Genomic DNA, 26,121 nt, shown 5'->3' with positions numbered 1-26,121 from the left:
AACAGAATCAATTTATTTCAAACCCCACTGACCCATAGACATGATTTTAATTTGAACCCACCCCACGTCCACATGTAATTTATTAGTGCCTTCCCCCGGCCGATATATTTTTTCCTTGAACAGCCCTTAATAATTATCCGTAAAAACAGGTTTCAACACAGTTAAAATGTAAAACAATCATTTTTAGTTTCATTTGCTTGCCTCAAACTAAGCACTGTTGCCTGGATGACTGATATAATACCCCCTATCTACACTAATTCCCACTCTATCCCCAACCCTTGTTAATTAAGATAAAAAAAATTATATTATATGAAATTAGCCAAATCCTGCCTACAGACATAGGAAAATTGACACTTCGGGGGTATACTGCATTGATGATATGAATCAAAACGTTGAATAAGAGATTGAATTGAAATTCTGACCAAAACCGTAAACAAAATGCAGAAGCATGTTCTAATTTACAACCAATATACAAATATCGGGTGTCAGTTTTTTTATTTGCAATAATGTAATATCAGCAGCTCGGTGTTCTTGAATTTAATATTAGAAATATATATAGTTAACAACATCACACACGCAATATATTCAGTTGATACAACATATCAATAATTTAAAAATCAACGATGAAAGGAATGTAGAATTGTACTTTATCATGGTACAATGCATACTCAAATGTATATAAATTATGGCAAAATAACGAAATTAAATCTACAATGAAATTATTATCACATACATTTTCTTTTTATCACAGACATACAAAATCAAGAGGCACATGAGGCCCGAATGTGTAACACATTTCAGGCTTGTAGTGTTTTGGTCCAGGTCAGCAATGCAGGCCTTGATTGTACAAAAGGACACGAGATTGAAATATTGCAATTCTTGACCTTTTTGCACATGTCAGATGAAAGACCAAGTAATAGAAAGAGAAAATACATAAGGAGTGCAATGTAAAAATATTGAGAATTGGATTTACTCTTATCAACATATTGCAATATTTATCTCCATTTTTGGTACATGTGCAAATACATACAGTAATGCTTTTGTAATACAGTAAGAATAGGCACTTAAAGTCAAACAGCTGTATAAGATTTTAATAATGATGTCATTTCATAGTTCTTGCACCTTGGACGGAAAATATTTTGGCCAATTCAGCGGTAAATCCCTGTGAGAAGACAATCCCACGACTGTTTCAGTCATAAATCTTCCATTGACAATATAAGCCGATATCTATACACACATCAGACAGTCACTAGATAATCTTAGCCATCAGATTTCACAGTAAAATTGAATGCCACTTTGATAAATCAGCAATTGTTTGTAACAGTCATTTGACTAGGACATTTCTGAGATGGAAACAGAGGTTCTCCGTGATCCAGGTTTCCGGCTACCCGGAACCTTGAGTGATTTGTTCAGAGCTTTAGGTGGCGACTTCAAGGCATGCTGCCCTAGCTGAAGCCCAATGTTCTGTAGACTTGTCCGCCCTGCACCTCCGACACCAAGCTTGCCCTTCAACCCACCACCCTGTGGAAACAAATAAAGTCATTGGCAATAAGTACAAATATATGGACCTAACATTCACACTTGCAGATATTAACATGAGATCGGTCTAAATTTATGGTTATTATAACTATTATGGTACGTTTATGGTAATCTATGTTAGATTTGTTTGTCAGCCCTCTGGCAAATCAAATGTACCGCTGCATGCCCTTTAGTGAGAGTTCCACTTCACTGTTACTAGTCTGATCAACTTTAATACAAGTAGTATCTAAATATCAAATGTTTTTTTACAAACCATGCTAGAGTGTGAAGCTTTTAAACAAGTGTAATGTTACTTCAATGAAATAAGATACAGTCTCTTCTTCAGATATGTTTATCTACATGCATTACTTTTTAATCACTGAAAACCCTTTTGATCACACTGTTTTTTATACTTTTAATTAAAATTACAAATGGATATTTTCATATAGCAATCAAATTTTTAATAATTTGCATTTTTTTTTAAACTGTTTGGTGTTTTTAGTTTTATAAACATCTTTTTACAGTGTTGTTTGACCCTAAATGACTGTCAATGGGCCGTAAAACAGTACGAAATAAAGTAAAATAGCAATTCATTTAAACATAACTTGGATGTTTCTACTAAGATGGCATTGAGTTGTAAAAGTTAGACATAATGGTTGGTCAGATCAGGCCAAGAAGGCATTGCCTAATAATGATATCCCAGATTATCAACTTTATATAAGTCTGGAAATCAAAGTTGCCTTGACTTAAAAAAACACCATTTTTACCAGTTTTTAAAGTAAAATTTTCATGAGGTAATACTTACCATAACTTTATGGAGCCCCACCCTTTTATTCCTCCCCTTAACTCATTATCCTGGCTGCCCCTGTGGCTCCATAAAGATTTTTTGAGGAAGGGAGATCACTCTGTTGCGTTAGCATTAAGATACAGGTCACGTGACAGGGAGGGCGGGATTTTTGAATCTTGTTTTTTGGGGATACAAAGATGGGTGTAAGTGATGAATATGCATACTAAAGTTATGGTAATTAGTACCTCATGAAAATTGGTTTTACTTTAAAACCTCAAGATTATCAACTTTATCTAAGTCCGGCAATCAAAGTTGCTTTAATTTGACTTAAAAAAAAAAAAGTATTTTTACCAGTTGTTGATTAAGCTGCATCTTGTGGTAGCTCTTCATTTTGGCCTCAAAATCCAAAATGTATTTTGGGAAGATTTCTTTCTCTGGAACAGGCTGTTTCAGAGCTGTAATGGAAATATTGATACAGGATTTATATATAGCACATACTGCCTGATTAATGTATAACAGTTATACATGTATGTCATACCATCATTGATTTTAACAAAACATACAATGAGAGAATAACATCAGATGTTTCAGAAAATTGTTTTCCACTTCATCGACGACCAATGTCCATACTCATGTCATACTCCCTGGCATGAAACATTATCTCCCTTGTTTTCAAGTCATTTATTGCCTTTCAGAAGGAGAGCCTGAATTCTGGTATTTCGCAATTCCCTCCAATATCTAAGCCAATGCCATTTTGGCTTACAACTTGCTAGTTTTTTCCTCAAGATTTTTGAGATTTGGCTGATCCGTCTGTTCATGTGATCATACAGTCAAAATGGCACCTAATTATTAGGTAATATTGGACATAAAGCTTTGGATAGTGTGATATTTGTTGCTTTAATATCTGTCAACATGAATTAAAGGCAAGTTGCTTACAAACTTTAATGTCATGTCAATGAATCTAAAGTTAAGTCAAGATAATGTCATGTCCTCAAAAAGAGAGCAGAGGTATACAGTAAAGTATTATTACAGCAAGCATTTCGACTTGTATCATTAGCAGGTCAAACTTCACATTTTGTTCTTATGCCACAGAGACACAATGACTGGTAGACATCTTTACAATTGATTATGTTTGCATGCTAAAATTAGAAATGAAAGTGTTAGACCTCGATATCCAAAAAGTTGAATTATACAAGACCTATATGATGGGTTTATCATCCACTATTGCGGCCTTTTTGCCTGTCAGTGAACAAGTACCTATATGATCTTTGGTAATGTTATCACTATGGGATGTGGACTGCTTTTTCAGGTGAAATTTATTAGGTCACCTGAGACAAAGTCTCTAATGACCTATTCTAATTGTCTTTTGTCTGTTGTGGGTCATCCATTTGTAAACAATTTATATTTTTGACTTCTTCACAATAACCAAGAGGCCCATAGACCTAATATTTGGCATAAAGCATGATGGGATGAAGGGCTATCAAGATTGTTCAAATGAATGACCTTGACCTTTATTCAAGGTCACAGGGGTCACAAATGCTTAAATCTTTAACAGACTTCTTCTCATTAAGCAGAGGCCTAGAGACCTGAAATTTGGCATAAAGCATGATGGGGTGAAGGGCTATCAAGATTGTTCAAATGAATGACCTGGACCTTTTTCGAGGTCACAGGGGTCAAATATGCTAAAATCTTTAAATGACGTCTTCTCATTAAGTATGAGGCCCAGTAACCTGATATTGGGCCTTTGCATGCTGGGGCATTGATCTCAAATTCAAGTCACTGGAATAAAATCTGCCAAAATATATCAAAACTCAGGTGACCGTTAAGGCTTGAGGGCCTTTTGTTTTATACATTGACTTTATATTGATTACTATGTTACAAAAGCAATGCCAATGACAAAATATTATAGATTATCATCATAAGCAAAAACTTGATTAAATGATATCATTTTAGATGCAAAAGCGAAAAAGGTTAAATTTATTGTATGGAATTATTGAGAAAAAAACTGGTAAGAGTATATTGAAAGAAAGATAAAAATTTCATTAATAAAAAATGCAATAAATCAATTAATAAATAAATAAGCAATGAATTAAGATAATCAGCATTACAAGAATAAATCAAGTAATTAAAAACTAAGTAATAAATCAAGTTCATCAGTATTGCACGCCAAAAATAAATAAGTCTGAAGCGCAAACAAGATAAAATATCTGAGCGATATTAATATTATAGCAGAGAAAACTGATGTATATACCCTTTTACTAAATCCAGGCCAGATATGTATATATAAATAATCTTAACATTGAGAGTCTGAGCAATAAAACTGGCATTATATATCACATAACTGGCCTGTTCTGGCGTTTCAAACGGACATGTCATAACTATCGTAAGACACGTCGTCATAACAAATATGTGACATCACATAGCTGTACTGTATGGGTAGACAGAAACGTCCAATCTGACCCAGATTTCGCTTGTCTTAATGCCATGGTATATCAAAATGAAAATTTTTTTGCTTGAATTCTCTTCAATAGTAGTTATGTGATAAATAGAATCCTACACTCTTGAAAACACTCGTGGCATATCAAATTATTGAACTCGTTTATACTAACTTATCCTCTAAATATAATACTTAAATTCTTGTCCTCATGAATGAATTCTAAACAATTGTCCGAGTACTATTGATTTACTTTAGGATTCAATACTGTAATAATCTGTAAATAAACCACTGCCCACACTCTCTGAAGTGAACATTAAGTGTCACCTCTGATTTCTGACAATGTACCATTATAATATATATCTTATCAGACTTTAAAGGAAAAAAGGAATGATAGACAGAAAACAGTTTTTTTTTCAGAATAAATAGTCAGAGACAGAATAAAAAGATTAAAATTTTTCCTTACAAACCGATCTTTTAAAGATATGTCTTCCTAAAGGCAAAATTATATTAAAATTAAAAAGGATATATCAGCATATTCACACTTAAAAAACTGACAGCACTAACTTGTGTCAGATTTGAGACAGCACAGTTAAGTCACATCAGAAAATCAATGAATAAAAATTATATATAACATCTGTATATGTGGATAATTTCTTTCGTTAAAATTTGAAATTTTCTTAAAAATGTTCACAAAATATGGCAATTGTACCAGAACCAATGAAATAAAGAAGCGATTTTAAAATATAGCAAATGAGTTCCATCAAACCTGTATTATGGAAATCACTTATGACTGAGAACTAATGTATCAGACTTTTGGTGATGACAAACTGAATTCAGACAAGGATTATACTGCAGACCATATATGAGTAACATCCCCTTTTAAACAAGCATTCTGAGAGTATTGCTAAAGCAATACATGTCCCCTACTAGCCCCTGCTAAAAATAGTAAAAGTGACCTTGACCTTGACCAAAAAACCCTGAAACTCGGACTTGATCTGTAGCTATACTACTCATACTGAAGTTACAGTACCAACTTTCATCAACATACCTTGAAGCATTGCTGAGAAAAGAACAGAAACTGAGTGGTTGGACTGATGGACAGGGAGGAAACCTATAGTCTCCCTGGTTTTACGGTTAGGGAACTAATAAATTTAATCTAAAGGAAGGATTTAAAAGGTGTTCCTCTATTTCCTGTACCTCTGTCTCCACAGACGGTTCAGACCCACCATTAAAATATAAAATTAAGTCTCCCTCATCCAAATTTTGTCAAAATCCCTTTATGCAAACAGGAGAAAAGGGTTTATCACTATTTTAGACCCTACTATATTTTGCCCTACTGCCACAAATGGACTATAAATTAAAAAATCATGTCCTTTTCTCCAAATGACACTAATAAGAATTTCTTGGGTGTTTGACTTCACCGACATAACCTTGGATGTGATCTATAGGTGTTGAGATATATATGTGAAGAATTCAAACATTTTCATTTTGCAAAAAAAATTACTCCCAAATGGCAAGGAAGGGAAAAGATACTTCGGTTAGCTGTAGTTTACAAATCATAGAAATCTTAAAAGAACTTTTTAAACAGTGTAAGATTTATGTACGAGACAAATGATTCCCTGTAAGTATCATACAGAAAAAGTAAAGTTGTTTGAAAAATATTTTCCTGGAAGGTAATACGCATAACTTCCGTCATGTGGCAGGTCAATCACATCTGCAAAGTTCAAATGCAAAGCCAGAGAAAAAATTCATTGAGGTATTCTTCAGTAGAATTTTGAAGAAAAATCTACAAATGGTGGACAGATTATGGACAACAGACACCACCCTATGGCAACAGACATTACCCCATGGTAACAGACATCACCCCATGGCAACAAACATTACCCCATGGCAACAGACATCACCCCATGGCAACAGATATCACCCCATGGTAACAGACATTACCCCATGGCAACAAACATCACCCCATGACAACAGACATCACCCTTTGGCAACAGACATCACCCCATGGCAACAATTATCACCCCACGGCAACAAATATCACCCCATGACAACAGATATCACCCCATGACAACAGACATCACCCCATGACAACAGACATCACCCCATGGCAACAGACATCCCCCCATGGCAACATATATCCCCCACTGGCAACAGACATCACCCCATGACAGCATACATCACCCTATGGCAACATACATCACCCCTAGCAACATATATCCCCCCCATGACAACAGACATCACCCCCATGACAACAGATATCCCCCCATGACAACAGACACCACCCCATGGTAACATACATCACCCCATGACAACAGATATCCCCCCATGACAACAGACATCACCCCATGACAGCATACATCACCCTATGACAACAGACATCCCCCCATGACAACAGACATCACCCCATGGTAACAGACATCACCCCATGACAACATACATCACCCCTAGCAACATATATCCCCCCCATGACAACAGACATCACCCCATGACAACAGACATCACCCCATGACAACAGACATCACCCCCATGACAAAGGCTTGGACTATGGACTGAGATAAAAGTCATACTTACTGTCAACAAGTGCTGGAAGTTTAGGAATATTAATCGGGTGACTCGCAGTCTGCGTCATGGTAACGACGTCTGGTTTTGATGGAGGATCAAAGTCCAATAAAATCTGGGTCTCCAATGCCTGAAAAGAAAAAGAAATACTCACATTATTTTTGTTTTACAAATTATTTGGAAACATTACATTTAAATGATCAGGTACTGTGAGTATGTAGCATTTAACAGTGGTGTACGTGTCTTTGGTTTGAACCATCGCAAATTTCAAACTCGGACACCGACCAGTCCCATAATTTGTTTGCCAGCTGGTCATTGTTATTGCTTTGGTCATTCTGTTGTCAAGAAAATAACACAGCTGCTTAAAAAATGCAAAAACGACACCAAAATTATATATATATATGTAATCAATACAAACAAAGCTATAGATATCCTAGAGATAATACTGAAACTTAATATATAGGGGCAGAGAACAATAAAATTTCTAAGGGAATTCATTATTTATCCATGCTAGACTGAAAATATATAACTGGAAAAGAAAATCACAACTTATTTACAATTTACAATAAAGGGTAAAATATATATAACTTTTGGTATTGTATAAAAACATGCAACAGCGTTGTCTTGATTTCAATCAATCTTAATTAGTCTTTGTCAGTTATGTAGCATGTTAATCCTTTGAGTATGTAAATAAACCAATGTCAGGTTACACATCAAATCTGTTAAGGCCCTTCATGTAGTGCTCTAAGTGTATCTCCAAAAACAGAAGAGTTCTTCAGAGAATCATATAGAACCAGACCAACATAGGTTTTTCATTCCATATATTACTTCATTAAATATGTTTCAGAATACTTAACACTGTAGTGATTGGAATCGGTTTCACTTATAAATCATTAATTAGAACCGGAATCTTGAAATCAGTTGTTTATCGTTCATTATCCTTTTACTAACTTTAGCACAGATTTACCTTTTTGTAGAAAATTTACATTTATTACATGTTTTAGCCAAGCTTTGTTATTAATATTTTTAATAATGAACACAAACAAAGCATTTATGGTTGTTAATGTTTAAATTCTCTCAATTGCTAGTAAACAACCAATGAATATATTGGTCAAATATAAAATCATCTACTTTTTGGTTTGGTAACATTACAAAAATACACGAAGCTAAAGATTTACACTTTCCGGCATATGGTCTGTTATATAACAAAATAGTTGCATTAGCTTCAATTCCAATTAATTTTATTAAAATCTTACCACTCATTGTAATAAATCCAGATTATATATACCTTAACTCAATAATCTGGATCAATAACAGCCAAAAAATCAAACAAGTTGTATTTTATACAAACCAATTGACATATAATAAGTGTAGACATACAATACAATCATATATTTACATTCGCTTTGCATTGTCACTATATAACACTACCAATGCCAGTTCCGTGTTATTGCCTCATAACACGGGCGTTGTGATATGCACGGGTATAGCTAACTACCGAATCGGTAGTCCCCTCCGCGCCAACTAGTGTTTTTGTAACGAAAAGTACGCGCTGCCAGATATTTCTTATCTAAAGACAAAAAATAACATAAAATGTGAATTGCAAATATTGATTGATTAAATTTTTGAAATTATATCAGCGTCTTTGTGTTTCTTTGTCCACGCACTACATTTTTTGTGCAGGGAAAGTCACGAGAGGAAGTTCCGTGGGCAATTCCGTCGGCTGTTCTACTTGTTGAAGAGACATCGAAAAATTTGAATTAAAAAGTTACTTGCAAACCAAAACACGAATGTTACAAATATGAAAAATGTAAATATAAGCATTAAACCGCATTCTGTTCTGTGTTATGGTCCTATAACACGGAACAGGATTGCAGACAAATAATCATAATGCGCTAACGCGCATTATTCATTTTGTCTGCAATCCTGTTCCGTGTTATAGGACCATAACACGGAACAGAATACAGTTTAATGCTAAAATACATGATGGCACAGACCTATAGCAATAGCAACAGGAGGTAGATGGAACAGCCAAAAACAATGTCCAACAATTAATGTTTTCTCAGGGAGGGAAATTCATCAGCGGCTTCATTTGAAACATTTTAACTATATCTAGCTTTTGAAAGAAAATAAAGTTTTAATCATTGTTTTCGATCTGCACTCTTCTATATTTTCAAGTGGGAAAAAATGAACATGATACTTTCATATCTCTGACTATCAGGAAGTATTTTCTCAGTGCACTGATTTCCCTCAAGGAAGTAAAAAAAATTCTGAAACGCTCACGATGAGTATAGCCAGGCAAAGCAAACTTAACTAAAAATTAATGCAACTTTTATATAATTAATGATATTGTTTACTGAGAACACTGTGGTATTCCTTGTTGTAAATCAAATTAGAACAAAACATTATAACATATAACTTTTCCTCCGACAGTTAAGGATTGGCTGTTTTAAACATGTACTAACTAATGTACAGAGGGAAGTTGATCTGTGTATCAATGTGTGGTTAGCTTCAGAAAAAAAACACAAATTCTTCTGATGTGAAATAAAATAAAACAAAATTTTAGATTTATTATTAAGCAGATTTTTGTTTTGTTTATACATATGTACTGTATACAATTCTAAGCGCTTTTTAAGTATGATTAATATAGATGAAAATGATTTAATATTACAATACACACTCAATAAACCAATATATGTATATCTTTATTAGTCTAAGTTCTACACCATTAACAACTAATGGAGAAAAAGTTAATTTTTAATACAACTTTGCTGAAATAAATTGTTTTCGTATAAACCAATCGGTAAGAAAGTATAGCTTGAAATATATTATCACCTGACATGTTAAGGTGTGGATACTTGACACTGTAAACCCAACACAAGTGCTGCAGGCTATTTACTGAATCACCGCAGGTAAACTGTATATACATATCATATACAGGTGTAAAACGGATTACAGTCGGTTAATTCATGTGACATTTGAAATCTCTGTTTGAGATTTTCAATGAAAAGTAAAGAAAAGAAAAGAAACTAAAAGATATACCGTACTTGCTAGAAACATAGGAGGCAACTCCAGATATTTATCTACATGATCGATTACCAGCTTTTTATTTGTTCATAAGAATGTGCAGTTTCCACTACAATTCTTTTTAATTGGATGACAGGTCTATACATGTGTAGCGGAACTGGACTGGGTCGATCATCAATGACCAGGTAGCTCAGTGGTAGAGTATCTGTCTAGGTTTCAGAAGGTCCCGGGTTCGAACCCCGGTCTGGCCGCTACATTATCTCCTTCTCCTGTTACATAATTGGCCAGCTTGCCTTTTAACCCTTGTTTAAAGCATTGGGAGTATGCTTAGAAAGGTGATATCCGAACTTGTGGTCTTCGGGGCGAAGACTTGAAAAAATGAGGGAGGAATGTAGCGGAACTGGACTAGGTCGATCATCGGCGACTGCAGGTAGCTCAGTGGTAGAGCGTCCATCTAGAGTTCGGAGGGTTCGGAAACACAGGCACATCAGCAAACAAGATGGCGATGTGTTCAACCAAAAGTTCCTACTTCTTTTTAGTCTGTCAGGCTATTTTAGTGATAAATATTGCAAAATGAAATGATTTTAAATGTTCTGCCGCGTTCGATGTTTACAATAATTTTGAAATATGTTTATTCTTATGTAAGTATATAGAATAAATAAAAATAAATATGTTTTGGTTTATGTCGGCCAATTGCAACTCGGCCGCTTTGCTTGAATTTACGTGCCAGCATCAAGCTCAAAACCAGCAACCAGCACAATATGGCAAGCTAGAATCAAGTTCGCCCTTTAAGAGAAATCAGGGGAGGTCATCAGTGTATATTGAGATAATGGGAGGTAATTAAAGGGAAATAATACATTCTCTCTGTAGACATATTGGTGCTATTTTACAACTCACTGCAGAAATGTTAAAAATTACCATCGGATATAGATGCTATAATTTGCATGGTCAATTGTTCAAGCCTAAGAAACGTATACATATGTAACAGGATAGGAGAAAATGTAGCAGCCGGACCGGGGTTCGAACCCGGGACCGGAGGGAATTTACATTGATCAGCACGTGCCCAAAGTGCACGCGCATATTCGGGACACAATCAAGTAATTTTGCTGCCCTGCTAACGGCAGCCCGCACGTATATCGGCACTTCAGAATCAAGTTTGCTCAATGATTACGCTAATACCTGGGTAAGTATGTATCCATCAATCCATCCATACATACATTATTAAGAAACATGCCAAAATCTAAGAAATTCCATTTTAAAGATTTTGTGAGTGCTTAATTTCAAGACAAAGAAAAAATATAACTATAGATTTTATTTTGACACAATACCTTAAACTATATTTAAGCAGAGTTCTTAATGTTCGTCTGTCTGCACATGTCTGTCTGTCTGTCTGTCAAAAATACAGAGGGTTATATCCATACTCATTATATCTAAACAAAAAATATTTACCAAATAAAATGTTTGAAATGGACTTTGTCACGTATAGGTTCCACTATCCCAACGTTATAGCAAAAAATACTTGGTATAAAAGGCAAAGATTAAAAGGCTTGATTCATCCAAACTCTCAAAAGAAATTTTGCTTGATTACAATGTCTTTGAAAATGAATTTTTATTGATCTGGAATTATTCTGAAGGTGATCGATGTTAGTTATGTTAAAAGGATTATTCATGAGTTTAAGAAAATTTGGTAATATCTTTATTGTGTCCAAATAAAAACTACTTTCATGGCCATGATCGTTTCATGGAATTTAAATTGTTTATTTCATAAATTTTGATGGTTGATGTTATAATGGTTTTTTTATACTGATTTTAATGTTTCATTTTATGGATTATTTCATGAATTGTAATGGTTTATTCCATGGGTGCAATTTAAGGTTTTAGTGGTATTCTTATTTCCATGATTTTTGAAACATTTTATTAAATTATACAATAATTATGACATCTATGTACTAGTTATAATGTAAAAACTGTGGGCATGCCAGTTCAGGTTTGAGATTCTGAACATACTGTACACAATCACGAAATTGAATGAAAGTTGGTGTCTATGATAGAATAAATGAAGAATTGTGTTATTGTGTTATTTGATAGTTCAAGCTGTGATAAGTATCTAAGTCTGTTTACAAAGCTTTGTTCCCTAAGTAAAGCGTACCGTGATGTACATGTTACCTGTAAGGTGTACAGCCTACAGGATATAACTACCTTGTAAAGAAGGCAATCATATCGTGTTTTTGTGTAAAAACCTTGGTTAATAATACTCTTAAACAGAGTAATGGGAAACAACAGTCAACAAGTTATAACAAGGTATTGTGTTAATTCAATTTATCTAAATAAAAATTCTATCTAAATATACAAGTTAAGACTGCCATAATGTACATAAATTGTATTTAAGTTACTGGAAGGCTAACTAAGTTGTAAGAACTTGTGCCGAATCCTTTTTGTCAATTTCAGATAACCTGCACCACCGGATGGTCAACAGATTGACAGTTAAATTCATATATATTTTACCTGTGTACCTGTATTGCACATACATGATCTAACAGGTAAATTCAGTTGTATCATTTCGTGTTCTTACATTTTATGGCCTTGAGCAGTGAACACTACACTGTGTATTTTTTTTTCTTTTCTTTTCTTAAAGTTGTATCTGGCATTTGCGTTTAAACCAGAAACCTGATCCAGCTTGGAGTAAAAAAAAATCAAACAAATATCTACTCTGGCAGACAGTGCCTACGTAATTCCAGAATACAAAAGGAGTTATGTTAGGTTAAAATTCCACGTGAAAAGGATATTTTCAGCATTTAAGGCTGCCTCTTAATAAGGAGACATAATGGCGGCCAGGACACGCATCTAGGAGGACACAAACATCTAAGGTCATAGAGGACGACCTTGGTGTCTAGGGGGACATAAACATCTAGGGTCATAGAGGACGGCCCTGGGGTCTAGGGGGACGGCAACATCTAGGGTCATAGAGGACGGCCTTGGTGTCTAGGGGGACACCAACATCTAGGGTCATAGAGGACGGCCCTTGGGTCTAGGGGGACACAAACATCTAAGGTCATAGAGGACGGCCCTTGGGTCTAGGGGGACGGCACTGGTGTCTAGGGGAACACAAACATCTAAGGTCATAGAGGACTGCCCTGGTGTCTAGAGGGACAACAACATCTAGGGTCTTTAGAGGACGGCCCTGGTGTCTAGGGGGACATAAACATCTAGGGTCATAGAGGACGGCCCTGGTGTCTAGGGGGACATAAACATCTAGGGTCATAGAGGACGGCCCTGGGGTCTAGGGGACATAAACATCTAGGGTCATAAGGGGACGGCCCTGGGGTCTAGGGGGACATAAACATCTAGGGTCATAGAGGACGGCCCTGGTGTCTAGGGGACAACAACATCTAGGGTCATAGAGGACGACCTTGGTGTCTAGGGGGACAACAATATCTAGGGTCATAGAGGACGACCTTGGTGTCTAGGGGGACATAAACATCTAGGGTCATAGAGGACGGCCCTGGTGTCTAGGGGGACACCAACATCTAGGGTCATTAGAGGACGGCCCTGGGGTCTAGGACATAAACATCTAAGGTCATAGAGGACGGCCCTGGGGTCTAGGGCGACATAAACATCTAGGGTCATAGAGGACGGCCCTGGGGTCTAGGGGGACACAAACATCTAAGGTCATAGAGGACGGCCCTGGGGTCTAGGACATAAACATCTAGGGTCATAGAGGACGGCCCTGGGGTCTAGGGGGACACAAACATCTAAGGTCATAGAGGACGGCCCTGGTGTCTAGGGGGACAACAACATCTAAGGTCATAGAGGACGGCCCTGGTGTCTAGGGGGACACAAACATCTAAGGTCATAGAGGACGGCCCTGGTGTCTAGGGGGACACAAACATCTAAGGTCATAGAGGACGGCCCTGGTGTCTAGGGGGACACAAACATCTAAGGTCATAGAGGACGGCCCTGGGGTCTAGGGGGATATAAACATCTAAGGTCATAGAGGACGGCCCTGGTGTCTAGGGGGATATAAACATCTAAGGTCAAAAGAGAAAGGCCCTGGTGTCTAGGGGGACAACATCAGTCAGGGTCAAATAAGGATGGGTGTTCTAGTGGACAACATCAACCAGAGTCATATGAGGACGAATGTTTAGTGGGACAACATCAGACAGGATTATATAACAGAGCAGATTTAATTGTTCATTTAGCTATGGTACTGGACAGCTGACGGATCTACTCGGAGATAAAGATCATGTGACGTAGGCAGTCCCAGGCAGTGACACTGATACCACACTAAGAGGTCAGTGAAGTGATAATACTACAACAGGACAGGATGTTTAACGTCCCCAAACTTTATCAGCTCGTCCCCAAACTTTATCAGCTCGTGAATATCTGATAACGGTGGAATTAATACAGAATTTCTACAAACTTAGATGTTTATATCAATGGAGAGACCATTAAGGTAAGTTATTAACATCATAACGACATTGTCATCATTACACCGTCGGCTGCTGGAATATACCGGTGAGATGTATAGTGTATCACTGTAAATACATTGATAAATATATACATTGGTTTAATGATAAGAATACTGGTTTCCTTGACAACAACCATTGAGACTTTAATACTGCGATTAAATGCTGGGTCGGTAAATTACACCTGGGCAGATTCTGGGCAGATTCTCGGTGAGACCATTTCAACTCACCTGTAGCCCGCTGGCTTTAAAAACTTAACCATTGTGAAACAAATTACATAAAATTATATTCATTACACTCATCTTGTTAGGTGTAATAGGAGTGTCAAGGGGTACACTTTAAGGTGGGAGAAAACTTGACCATGAGAAAACTTGACCATGAGAAAACTTGACCATGAGAAAACAGACACAGTAAGACATGTGACTGTATACTTTTTCGTATTCAATTGGAGATCCGTTAAGGACTGAAAGGTAAGAAAATTACCAGTATACCTGGTATTTAGTAGGTTCCTAGAATTAATCTTGTTTTGTATAAGAGCTAAATTATGACAAGGCTTTCATTTACTTCCTGTATGACTGGGACAGAGGATTAACTAAAAATGTTTTAAATTAGTTTATACCCATTTAAACCTACAATATTTTTTTTCCCAAAGAAATGGTCACAAAATAAAAAAAATATAACTTTCAAATCATTTGTATTGGTCTTTACATTATACATTATCATATAAAAAAGAAATGATAATAATAATAAAAAACAGCGTACATCCCATGCAAAGCAAATCATTCAAAATGTGCATGTTAAATTTAATCAATATGCATGCACATGTACCTTTGAACTTAAAAACTCAATGTGCCATGTTTTAATGTAACCTAGACTAGCATGACACCAAACACGTCCTGTATGTGACTGTCATATGATTTGGAATGAATCAACAAAACATTGTACCTACATCCCAGAAAATTAAAACTAGATATTTAAAAGTAAAATTTTCAGAAATTAATTTATTGCCAAAATCTTTTCTTGGAAACAGATTTGAAGCCTGTTTATATCAGTTTACATGTACATTTGTATCCATAAATTTCCATTTTTTCATTTCTCTGAAACAGAATCATTTTACTGAAAAAACAAAGGTAAATTGTATGCACAGACAATTTATACTGACTACTATAAATGTTTATTCGACTGTTACAGTTAAGTGGAACTCTCACTAAAGGGCAGCAGTAGATTTGATTTGCCAGAGGGCTGACAAACAAATCTAACATAGATTACCATAAACGTACCATAATAGTTATAATAACCTTAAATTTAGACCAGTGTCATGTTGAAGGGAATGGAAAACTTTACCTACCATATTTATTCTCAATAAGCCCTCTCCCAAAGTATAAAACTTTACCTACCATATTTATTCTCAATAATCCCTCTCCTAAAGTATAAAACTTTACCTACCATATTTATTCTCAATAAGCCCTCTCCCAAAGTATAAAACTTTAACTACCATATTTATTCTCAATAAGCCCTCTCCCAAAGTATAAAACTTTACCTACCATATTTATCCTCAATAAGCCCTCTCCCCAGTGTAAAACTTTACCTACCATATTTATTCTCAATAAGCCCTCTCCCCAGTATAAAACTTTACCTACCATATTTATTCTCAATAAGCCCTCTCCCAAAGTATAAAATTTTACCTACCATATTTATTCTCAATAAGCCCTCTCCCCAGTGTAAAACTTTACCTACCATATTTATTCTCAATAAGCCCTCTCCCCAGTATAAAACTTTACCTACCATATTTATTCTCAATAAGCCCTCTCCCCAGTGTAAAACATTACCTACCTTATTTATTCTCAATAAGCCCTCTCCCAAAGTATAAAACTTTACCTACCATATTTATTCTCAATAAGCCCTCTCTTCAGTGTAAAACTTTACCTACCATATTTATTCTCAATAAGCCCTCTCCCCAGTATAAAAATTTACCTACCATATTTATTCTCAATAAGCCCTCTCCCCAGTATAAAACTTTACCTACCATATTTATTCTCAATAAGCCCTCTCCCCAGTATAAAACTTTACCTACCATATTTATTCTCAATAAGCCCTCTCTTCAGTGTAAAACTTTACCTACCATATTTATTCTCAATAAGCCCTCTCCCCAGTATAAAACTTTACCTACCATATTTATTCTCAATAAGCCCTCTCCCCAGTATAAAACTTTACCTACCATATTTATTCTCGATAAGCCCTCTCCCCAGTATAAAACTTTACCTACCATATTTATTCTCAATAAGCCCTCTCCGAAAGTGTAAAACTTTACCTACCATATTTATTCTCAATAAGCACTCTCCCCAGTATAAAACTTTACCTACCATATTTATTCTCAATAAGCCCTCTCCCCAGTATAAAATTTTACCTACCATATTTATCCTCAATAAGCCCTCTCCCAAAGTATAAAACTTTACCTACCATATTTATTCTCAATAAGCCCTCTCCCCAGTATAAAACTTTACCTACCATATTTATTCTCAATAAGCCCTCTCTTCAGTGTAAAACTTTACCTACCATATTTATTCTCAATAAGCCCTCTCCGAAAGTGTAAAACTTAACCTACCATATCTATACTCGTGCAATAGGCCCTCTCTCCAGTGTAAAACTTTGAGCCTGATGAAAAAGTATCTTATTATAATCATCTGATGATATTGGTTGCTATAGCAATAATTCCTAATCGGGTTAGTTATAGTAATCCAAGGTATACATGTACATGGAGATCTTCTGATGTACAACTCCACAACACCTGTCAGTCTTCAACACTTTGCCTGGAAATCACTTACATAGTCCATGAGTATTGGATAAAAACAAATCCATATCTTCTAGAATAAAAATTCCATCCTTTTATTATACTAATTTTAAATATTATTAAACCATATGTTTGAAAATATTTATTTTTCATAAAATGTATGCAGCAAGCTGACAACGCTTTGTCCTTCAAGCTACCTGGCTTAATGTGTGCTGCTAGGAAATAAATTACTCTAGACCAGTAGCTTCTGACTTCTGGAACTTAGCTTAGTCAGCTTTCATGAACAACTGGTAGGGATGGAGACGGGAGAGGACTGTCACAGATCAGAACAAACCTTCAAATATTATCATCATCTTACTAAATTTTCACAAATAGTTAGATGACTAAAAATAAACTTAATTTCATGATATTGTTGGTTTAAAACATGTGTAGTGTCATTTTATGAATATCATGAAAAACAGTTAAAAATCAATGAAAACCAGGGAGGTTTTGCTAAAAGCTGACTTACAATTAGAAGACTGCATTGATTGCTCCAATCTACCTAGTTGCTAAAATGGGTACATGTATGCATACACAAATAAAATGGGAAGTATTCATGTGATTATCTAGTAATTTTCCTATCTGTGAAATACTTTTCCACCTGATGTCAATATCAATACAACATTTCAGTTTTTCCTCTAATATTTTACTGTGTAGCTTTTTAAAAAATTCACCATTTGTGAAAATTCTTCATAAGAAAGTTTTGCTAATATTTTCACAAAGGTTTTATTTCTTATTAAGGTAAACTAATTTTTGGCTAATCAATTCCAGCATCATATATTTCTTGGTTATCAGTTTGCAATGGACCAATAAACTGGTAAGAGGTTCTAAAACATGAATCTGCTGAAAACACAACACAGAATAAATCCTAAAAAACAAATAATGATTTAGGTTATAAAACTTGATATTTTTTTTCAAACTGTCAGAAAACAAAAATTAATTCATACTGAACCAACCACACTCCAATATCATGTTAAGATCATGGTTAAAAATTCTCTTACTTTTACATTAGATTTTCAAACATTCTGGTTTAACTTATCAAATGTTAAAATTCCTCAAATCAGTTACAAATTATTTGTTCACTGAAATCCATGCAAATGAAAAATAAAAATAAAACCTATGATTAATATCTAATTATATTAACGCAAATCAAATCATCATTTTTTAGCTAGAAATAAATGAATTTAATAACAAACATTTTTTGTAAGTTTAAGCATAATTTCCAATCATGATTAACCAATCAGAACAAAGATTAGTTCACCGGACCTACCCGATACATATAATGGACGTCAAAAGGCATCCCTACACCGATATTTTGATGCTGAAAGCAATAAATTCATACAAACATTACACAAACTGCTCCTACAATGATTCACAAACAACAATATGATTATAAATCTCACATTACCAACATAAAACTGATATTGATGGAAATAAACGTCACAGCTAGTACACACAAAACAGAAAATTGACATTTTCTGCTACAGGTATTAAATAGGGATGCAGTCTTGCTGAAAATAATGCAAATTTCAAAATATCATTTGATACCAAATTTTGTGAAACTTTAATTCCAACACCGTTTTTTTTTTATTTCTGCAATCAACATTTAATCAAAATTGTTAATACATCAATCTTATTTCACCAACACCATTAAATTTTGATGTGGTCCAATTACCAACATGCTCCCAATAACGCAATGTTAGGCATCCCACAATGCACTAGCCAATGTGTCTGTAACACAGTTATATATTTACCGTCCAATATACAACATTTATGCCACTGCTGGGTTGTTGCTGAAATTGACATAACACAGATATATATAAAGTTTGGGTAAAGGCTTCCCTAACATATACAGTACATTTGTAATTTCTTTATCATATATTTATTTTGTATCAGCTCTTTCACATTTTTTATTTCAAATTTACACAGAAAATCAAAAGGATATTTTTTTGGTTTATTTTGTTTAATGTGCTATTAACAGCCAGGGTCATTTAAGGACGTGCCAGGTTTTGGAGGTGGAGGAAAGCTTGAGTGCCTTGAGAAAAACCACCAGCCTATGTCCAGTACTTGAGGCAGCTGCCCCACGTACTGCCTTCCAATCTTTCCCTGTTCCACTAGTACTCCTTCCATCCCCTCATCCCTCCCATTATCTTTCCCTTTTCTATCAGTCTTGCCTCCACCTTTGACCCCTTGAGCTTCTTTCCCTTTTCCACTCTTTCCATTCACATGACCTCTCCCCTTACTGAACGGCCTGGTGATGATATATTCATACCAAATATTTTCTGTAATAAAGCCAGCACCATTGGTTAAGTACCTGGTTATAACCTACAGTAATAAACCTATATCCTGATACCAGGTTACATAAGACTCTCCTGACAATGATTTAGGCCTGTAATATCCATATATATTAATCAGCTTATACCAGGGCATCTGTACACATAAATTATCACTGCGATAAAACTTACCATGTCAAGAGTTATTTCGTATCAGAACATTTTATCATATTGATCTTTGATACTAAAGGATTGAGAAAGGGAAAGTCAATAAAAATTTTGTCGTTTAATTTATGGGTTCACGGGTACATGTACCTACATGCTCATACACATACTTGGTTGTGAAGATAAGAGTATACAGTAAATATATTCCTGTATTTCAGTCTGATATTTGTGTGGGTACTTAAAAAGGTAGAACTGTTAATTCAAAGTCAGATCTTTGTATGGGGCCCAGTGCAGAGTAAAATTCAGTACATGTACATAATATATAAAACACATGACTATTACATGTATATGATGGTTTTTAAGCATTCCTTTGTATCCCCCCCCCCCCCCCCCCCATTTTTATAAAAAGCAGAATTCTACGATAAATTCTCATATTTGATCTGATACCAGTCTTAAGATTTTTCCTTAGTATATCCATCTTTTTGCTGTCCTTTTAATACATTAATGACTCAGTTATATAAATCATGTAGTAAGTAAATATTGAACAGATAATCCAGGAAATAAATAGGTATTTAGATGTTAATTTCCTTGAAATTTTATATCTATCAGCAATTACGTGGATTTATGTTAGTCTGTTGTGAGCCACACATGATCCGCACACATGCAATCTCACTTCAGCAAGTTGCGGTATTCAGGTCTAGCTTAAATGATGTATTATGACTCCAAATACAGACATTGAAACAGAAGACATCACTTAAATAAAAGACATCAAACCAGAGGGGCATTGACTTCTATTGGTTTGTCCTTCTGATACACTCTTAATGAAGGTAAAAAAAAACAGCAAGTCGGTCTCCAAGATCATGATGGAGAAGATGCACCTGACAGAACTCGATCACTACCATGTATTTCTAATCTGCCAGAGATCTGAAACTTTTATTGTCAAGCTTCAAATAATTCCTGGGGCAACAGAATTTGGGATTTCTTTTTTCTAAGATTTCACTTTGTTGAAAATAATACCAACCTAAACAATACGTTATCCATGTAATTTTTGTATATATAATTTTCTATTCAAGCATTCTGATGGCAAAACAATAACAAAATATTGTCAGTTATTTCACATTAGAATCGAAGAATTAAGATTTACTTCAATGCTTCAATAAATGATTTATTAAAGTCATGTATTTGCTTTTTGCTAAATATTTATACTATCAACTACATTACATGATAGATTTTTAAACACCAAAAATCTCCTAAAAAAGGAAAGTAAATTCATTTTATTCTATTCACTCTTATATATTAATATTTATCTGCAAATAAGCCCCCTTCTTCATTTGTGCAGAATCATCAATTGATAAATAGCAAGCTAAAAATGTTTCACAAATAAGATATTCTCAAGCATTGATACTAATTTTTTGCATTAAGGGAAGGGGGCCTATTTGAGGATAAATAATGTACTAAACTTTTACACAAGGGAAGGGGCTTACTTGAGGATAAATAATGTACTAAACTTTTACACAAGGGAAAGGGGCTTATACTTGAGGATAAATAATGTACTAAACTTTTACACAAGGGAAGGGGCTTATACTTGAGGATAAATAATGTACTAAACTTTTACACAAGGGAAGGGGCTTACTTGAGGATAAATTTGATCCTAAAATTTTACACTATAGGGGAGTGGGCTTATCTGAGTATACAAAGGGAGGGGGTTTATTTGAGGATGATTATGGTATACAGTTTATAAATTAATAATGAATATTTCAGCAAATGATATTACAGTCCAATAACCAGAGCCATTGCTATTACTGACAAACTTACTGTTTTATATTCCAACACATTGTCTAGAATTTATATCCTGTTACAAGCGAATCCCAATATAGACCATTACAATGACAAGCCTGTTAGACTTGTAAACAAACAGAAAACACTTAAAACACCTTGTATCAAATAAAATTGGCCGTTTTTATTAAACAGCATGATGTATAAATACAAAAAAATATAAATCTCTACATAAGTGGCTTATATATCTTACTTAAAACACAGTTTTGACGTCATCTATTTCTTGATAATGTATATGTATATACACCAGAATTACATAATGTAATTCATAGACACCACCTGTAGCTGTCAAATACAGTTACCTGTAGTCGTCCAAGTACACAAAATAATGCACTAATTGGACAGACTACAGGTATTATATTGGACTGTGAAAGGTAGGCTTTTGAATGTGCACATGATTATGCAATACAATGGAAAACATACAGTTATTGAATAAATGTGATTTTTTTTTAAAGGAAACACAGAGCTTTGAAGAATTTACATGAAGAATAACATAGAGATACATACATATTAAAAACACTTTACTGAGAGACACATTTTGGGCATTAATTGTAATCTAATTTTTTGCATTGAATTTGTGATTTTGAGAAATAACACTTTATGAGTTGAGGGCAGTTAAAATCTTGCGTTTTCCCCATAATTTATTTGCATAAATTTCCCTGAGAGAAAGTTTGCTATTTACACAAATCTCACTGTTGTCACTTCATATTTGGTGACATCACATTAGACTGGTCACATGATCAAATGCTGTTATTGTCTCATAACACATATTGCATTCTTATTACATTGGAGTATGTAGAACAAAACTTAATAGCAAATATTGTTTGATTTATGAAATTCTAAAAACCTCATTTCTTTATAGTTATCTCCTTTTTTTTTGCAGTTAATGAAACCATTCCTAGGGAGGCAGCAGTATAAACAGATCAGATGAAAAATGGACTTCAAATAAATCGTGAAACTGTGGTATTATAATGAAGAAGCAACATTTCACTCAAACTACTTATCATTACAAAGACGGGATGGAAAATAAACAAAATCCGCGCCCATAAAAATAAGAATTCATAGCCGTTCTTGTGAATAACCGAAAGGATTATTATAGGATGTAATACGTTGAACTTTTTAACTTTTATTTATTCAAACATTCCAGACAGTGGTCAACCTTACACAGTATTGTTCATGGTTGAGGGATCCAGTGAACAGTCTCAAAGGAAAACCATCAGATCATGTGATTTGTCCTCTATGGCTTTGGTATAGGTCACTGTTTTAGTGTATGACTCACACATCAAATACTTGTTATCTTAATCCCACCTATCTACAGGGAAGAAATATGTCTACAACAAAATTATCCAAAATTTATTCTTGATATGAAAACATTTTTATCCAATGAATGGAAACATTATCCAATGAAATCCACATCCAAATTGTTATAACTTTTTATTTTTGTAAAAATTTTATTTAAATTTTGAATTGGCTACGAAGACAGTTATGTCTAGACTAAAGATACGTCTGTTATATTTATTACTGATTTCTATGTCAATATTTACATTGTTGTTTTTTATAATGCCATCAACTGTAACAAATTATTCAAATTCCAACAAACAAAAAGCATGGCGCAATGATACTAATTTCGGAAGACTTTTCGGACAAGAAACAGTGCATGTTCAAAGAAATGGAACAAAGGAAGGAACTCATTTAACACAGGATGTGAAAATGGTGTCAGCACATGCAGAAGAAAAGAAGAAAGTTGAAATGGACAAGGACATGCTTAATCGAATTGAGTCTCTTTTGCAGGATATCAAACAGGAACTTAATGAAAAAGAAATAAATCATGAAACCAAACCAGTAAGGAACCAGAGGTCAGAAAAGGAAGATAATGTTATTCCAAAAGTGACAGGTCAAAGTTCAAAGGGTGGCGATAACCTTGTTCCAAAGGTTACAGGTCAAAGGTCAAAAGACCAAAGAAATAAAATTTCTCCTGTACTCAGTCAGACTAATAATATACCATCAGATGATCAGAAAAATCAGACTGTTCTGCACAAAGATATTTTAGGAAATCTTCAGAGTGTTTTAAATAAGATATCCCATAGGAATAAGCCGGAAAGTTTGGGGCAAATGGACAAACTTCCCAACCCTGAGAAACATTCCGACAAAACTCCTCAAAACACTCCAAGTGATCATTCAGAAAGACCTAAGGTATGTGACTCTTGCTTCAAAAATGATTTCAAGTATCTTATCAACCCAGAATCAATGTGCAAACATTCAGGAGATTTGGATTTATTAATTGCCGTTTCTTCATCACCTACAAATCAAGAAGCACGTAAAGTCATCCGGCAAACATGGGCATCCACTTCATTGATGGAGTCCGTGAACATGAAATGTGTTTTTTTCATAGGAAGTATTGAGGATCCCCAGACACAGGAGCAGCTACAAGCTGAGAGTGAGCGTTACCATGATATAGTACAGTTACAATTCAAGGATTCTTATTCCAACCTAACCTATAAAACTCTATCTGAGCTTCGCTGGGTCTCGGAATTCTGCAGAAATACAAAATATATGATGAAAACAGATGGTGATATGTTTGTAAACACTTTAATTTTACCAAATATTCTGAAAGGAGCTCCGAAAACAAACTTTATCGGTGGCCATTGCTGGGGACGATCCTTGCCCCACAGGGAGAAAAGTTCAAAATGGTTTGTATCTTACAAGAGCTACACACATTCTTCATTTCCACCGATGTGTTCGGGAACTGGATACATAATGAGTATCGATTTTGTGCTTCAAATTCTACAAGTATCGAAAAACATTCCATTTTTTCATCTTGAGGATGTATTCATAGCATTGTGTACGAAAAAACTAAACGTTCAGCCAGTCTATATCGATGGATTCTTTCACATGCGTGCAAGTTTTGACGAGTGTAGCTATCGATACAGAATCGTGACTTCTCATGAAATACCTCCCAGCCTACTACAAACATACTGGGAAAGGATGCAGAAATGTTCACGGAAAATGGAAGAAATGCATTATCAGACCAAACCGTTATATATCCCTTAAAATCTAAATCAAAATTTAAATTTAACCATTTATGTCTCCATATTTTTTTCTTAAATAAAACTTTTGAAAAAAGACTATATTTTTTTAATTAAAAAAACTTTGCTCAGTGTTATATTTTCCTTTTTTAAAACAATAGGACATTTACAGCCTATGCGGATTTTCTGAAATTTAACATTTTTGTTGATCTACTGATTTCCAGAGTACAAACAGTGTTGTCTCTCTGTCAATTAGACCTTGTAATTATGTTAAGTGTCATGCATATCTAAATTTACATTTTCTATTTTGTAAATGTCCTTCACTTTTTTAAATGATTACAGTTTGAATATTATCTGAATCCTGTTTAAACCTTCCTATTTATGAGAAAAATATTTAAACAACAAACAATGGATTACTTATATAATATACATGTAAATCCGCAAATAACACCCTGCCTGCAAATAATTATATAAATAAACTTCTCCATTTTTTGCATAATCATCTTTTTTTTCTTTTTTCTTTTTTAATAAGCTAAAGTCTTTCAGCTTCACAAAAAAAACCTCTCCAAACTTTAAATCTCAATTTTACAAAAGGGGAGGGGTCTCATTTGTGAATAAATTTGGCATACCATTTAACTTGTCATATAGGTATCGTACCTCACCTTTATTTCATTTGAAATCTTTCATTTGTTTTTTCTTTAATTTTACGAAATATTTGGCAAGTATGTTAAGTGCTTCATAAATTCATATCTGAAATGAAACAAACTTAAGATCCTGTTTAAATTATCTCAGTATAATTATGACGTTTTAGTAGATCTCAGTATAATTATGACGTTTTAGTAGATCTCAGTATAATTATGACGTTTTAGTAGATCTCAGTATAATTATGACGTTTTAGTAGATCTCAGTATAATTATGACGTTTTAGTAGACATGTAGAATGCGTGAATATGAAGTTGAACCTACAATGAGAACGAGGTATTTTATGATATTTATTAAATTTGAAATTGTCCAGGAAGTGCCTTGCCAGCTGTTGTTGATGTGAAAAACAAAATAAAATGGCTGCCATTTTGATTTCTGTATAGGTTATCCGCAAATAAGCCCCCTTCTTCAATTTTTTTCGCAGAATAGGGGGGGGGGGGGGGGGGGGGGGGGGGGGGGGGGCATTTAGTTACACTAGGGGAGGGCATTTAGT

At 34.6% G+C, this 26,121-nt stretch overlaps 2 protein-coding genes and 1 non-coding gene across 5 annotated transcripts in view; 2 read left to right on the top strand and 1 right to left on the bottom strand.

The window, feature by feature from the left end:
* Positions 1–478: 478 nt before the first annotated feature.
* Positions 479–26,121, bottom strand: part of LOC117315885 (WD repeat-containing protein 49-like) — a gene marked incomplete at its 5' end in the record, with an annotated part of 74,785 nt that continues 49,142 nt past the window's right edge. The window contains 5 exon segments of the mRNA XM_033870296.1: positions 479–1,521; positions 2,657–2,760; positions 5,206–5,232; positions 7,317–7,434; positions 19,382–19,420. Of these exon segments, the coding sequence (XP_033726187.1) occupies positions 1,333–1,521; positions 2,657–2,760; positions 5,206–5,232; positions 7,317–7,434; positions 19,382–19,420 (477 nt within the window).
* On the top strand, positions 10,511–10,582 carry Trnap-agg. Its single transcript has one exon. It is a non-coding gene; the product is annotated as a tRNA-Pro (tRNA).
* On the top strand, positions 13,034–26,059 carry LOC117315886 (UDP-GlcNAc:betaGal beta-1,3-N-acetylglucosaminyltransferase 9-like). 3 transcript variants are annotated; one of them, XM_033870298.1, is made up of 3 exons: positions 13,034–13,198; positions 14,531–14,784; positions 22,785–26,059. In XM_033870298.1, exon 3 carries the CDS (start codon positions 23,387–23,389, stop codon positions 24,950–24,952), a length of 1,566 nt encoding a protein of 521 aa, XP_033726189.1. In that variant the 5' UTR covers positions 13,034–13,198; positions 14,531–14,784; positions 22,785–23,386; the 3' UTR covers positions 24,953–26,059. The 3 variants fall into 3 exon arrangements, with proteins under 3 accessions (XP_033726189.1, XP_033726188.1, XP_033726190.1); XM_033870297.1 differs by lacking the exon at positions 13,034–13,198 and having other exon boundaries at positions 14,330–14,784; XM_033870299.1 differs by lacking the exons at positions 13,034–13,198; positions 14,531–14,784 and adding an exon at positions 14,833–15,267.

This window comes from Pecten maximus, chromosome 17 (genome assembly GCF_902652985.1).
Source record: "Pecten maximus chromosome 17, xPecMax1.1, whole genome shotgun sequence".
Classification (NCBI taxonomy): domain Eukaryota; kingdom Metazoa; phylum Mollusca; class Bivalvia; order Pectinida; family Pectinidae; genus Pecten; species Pecten maximus.
Note: the sequence above shows the minus strand (reverse complement) of the source record. Positions and strands in the feature narration are given on the sequence as shown.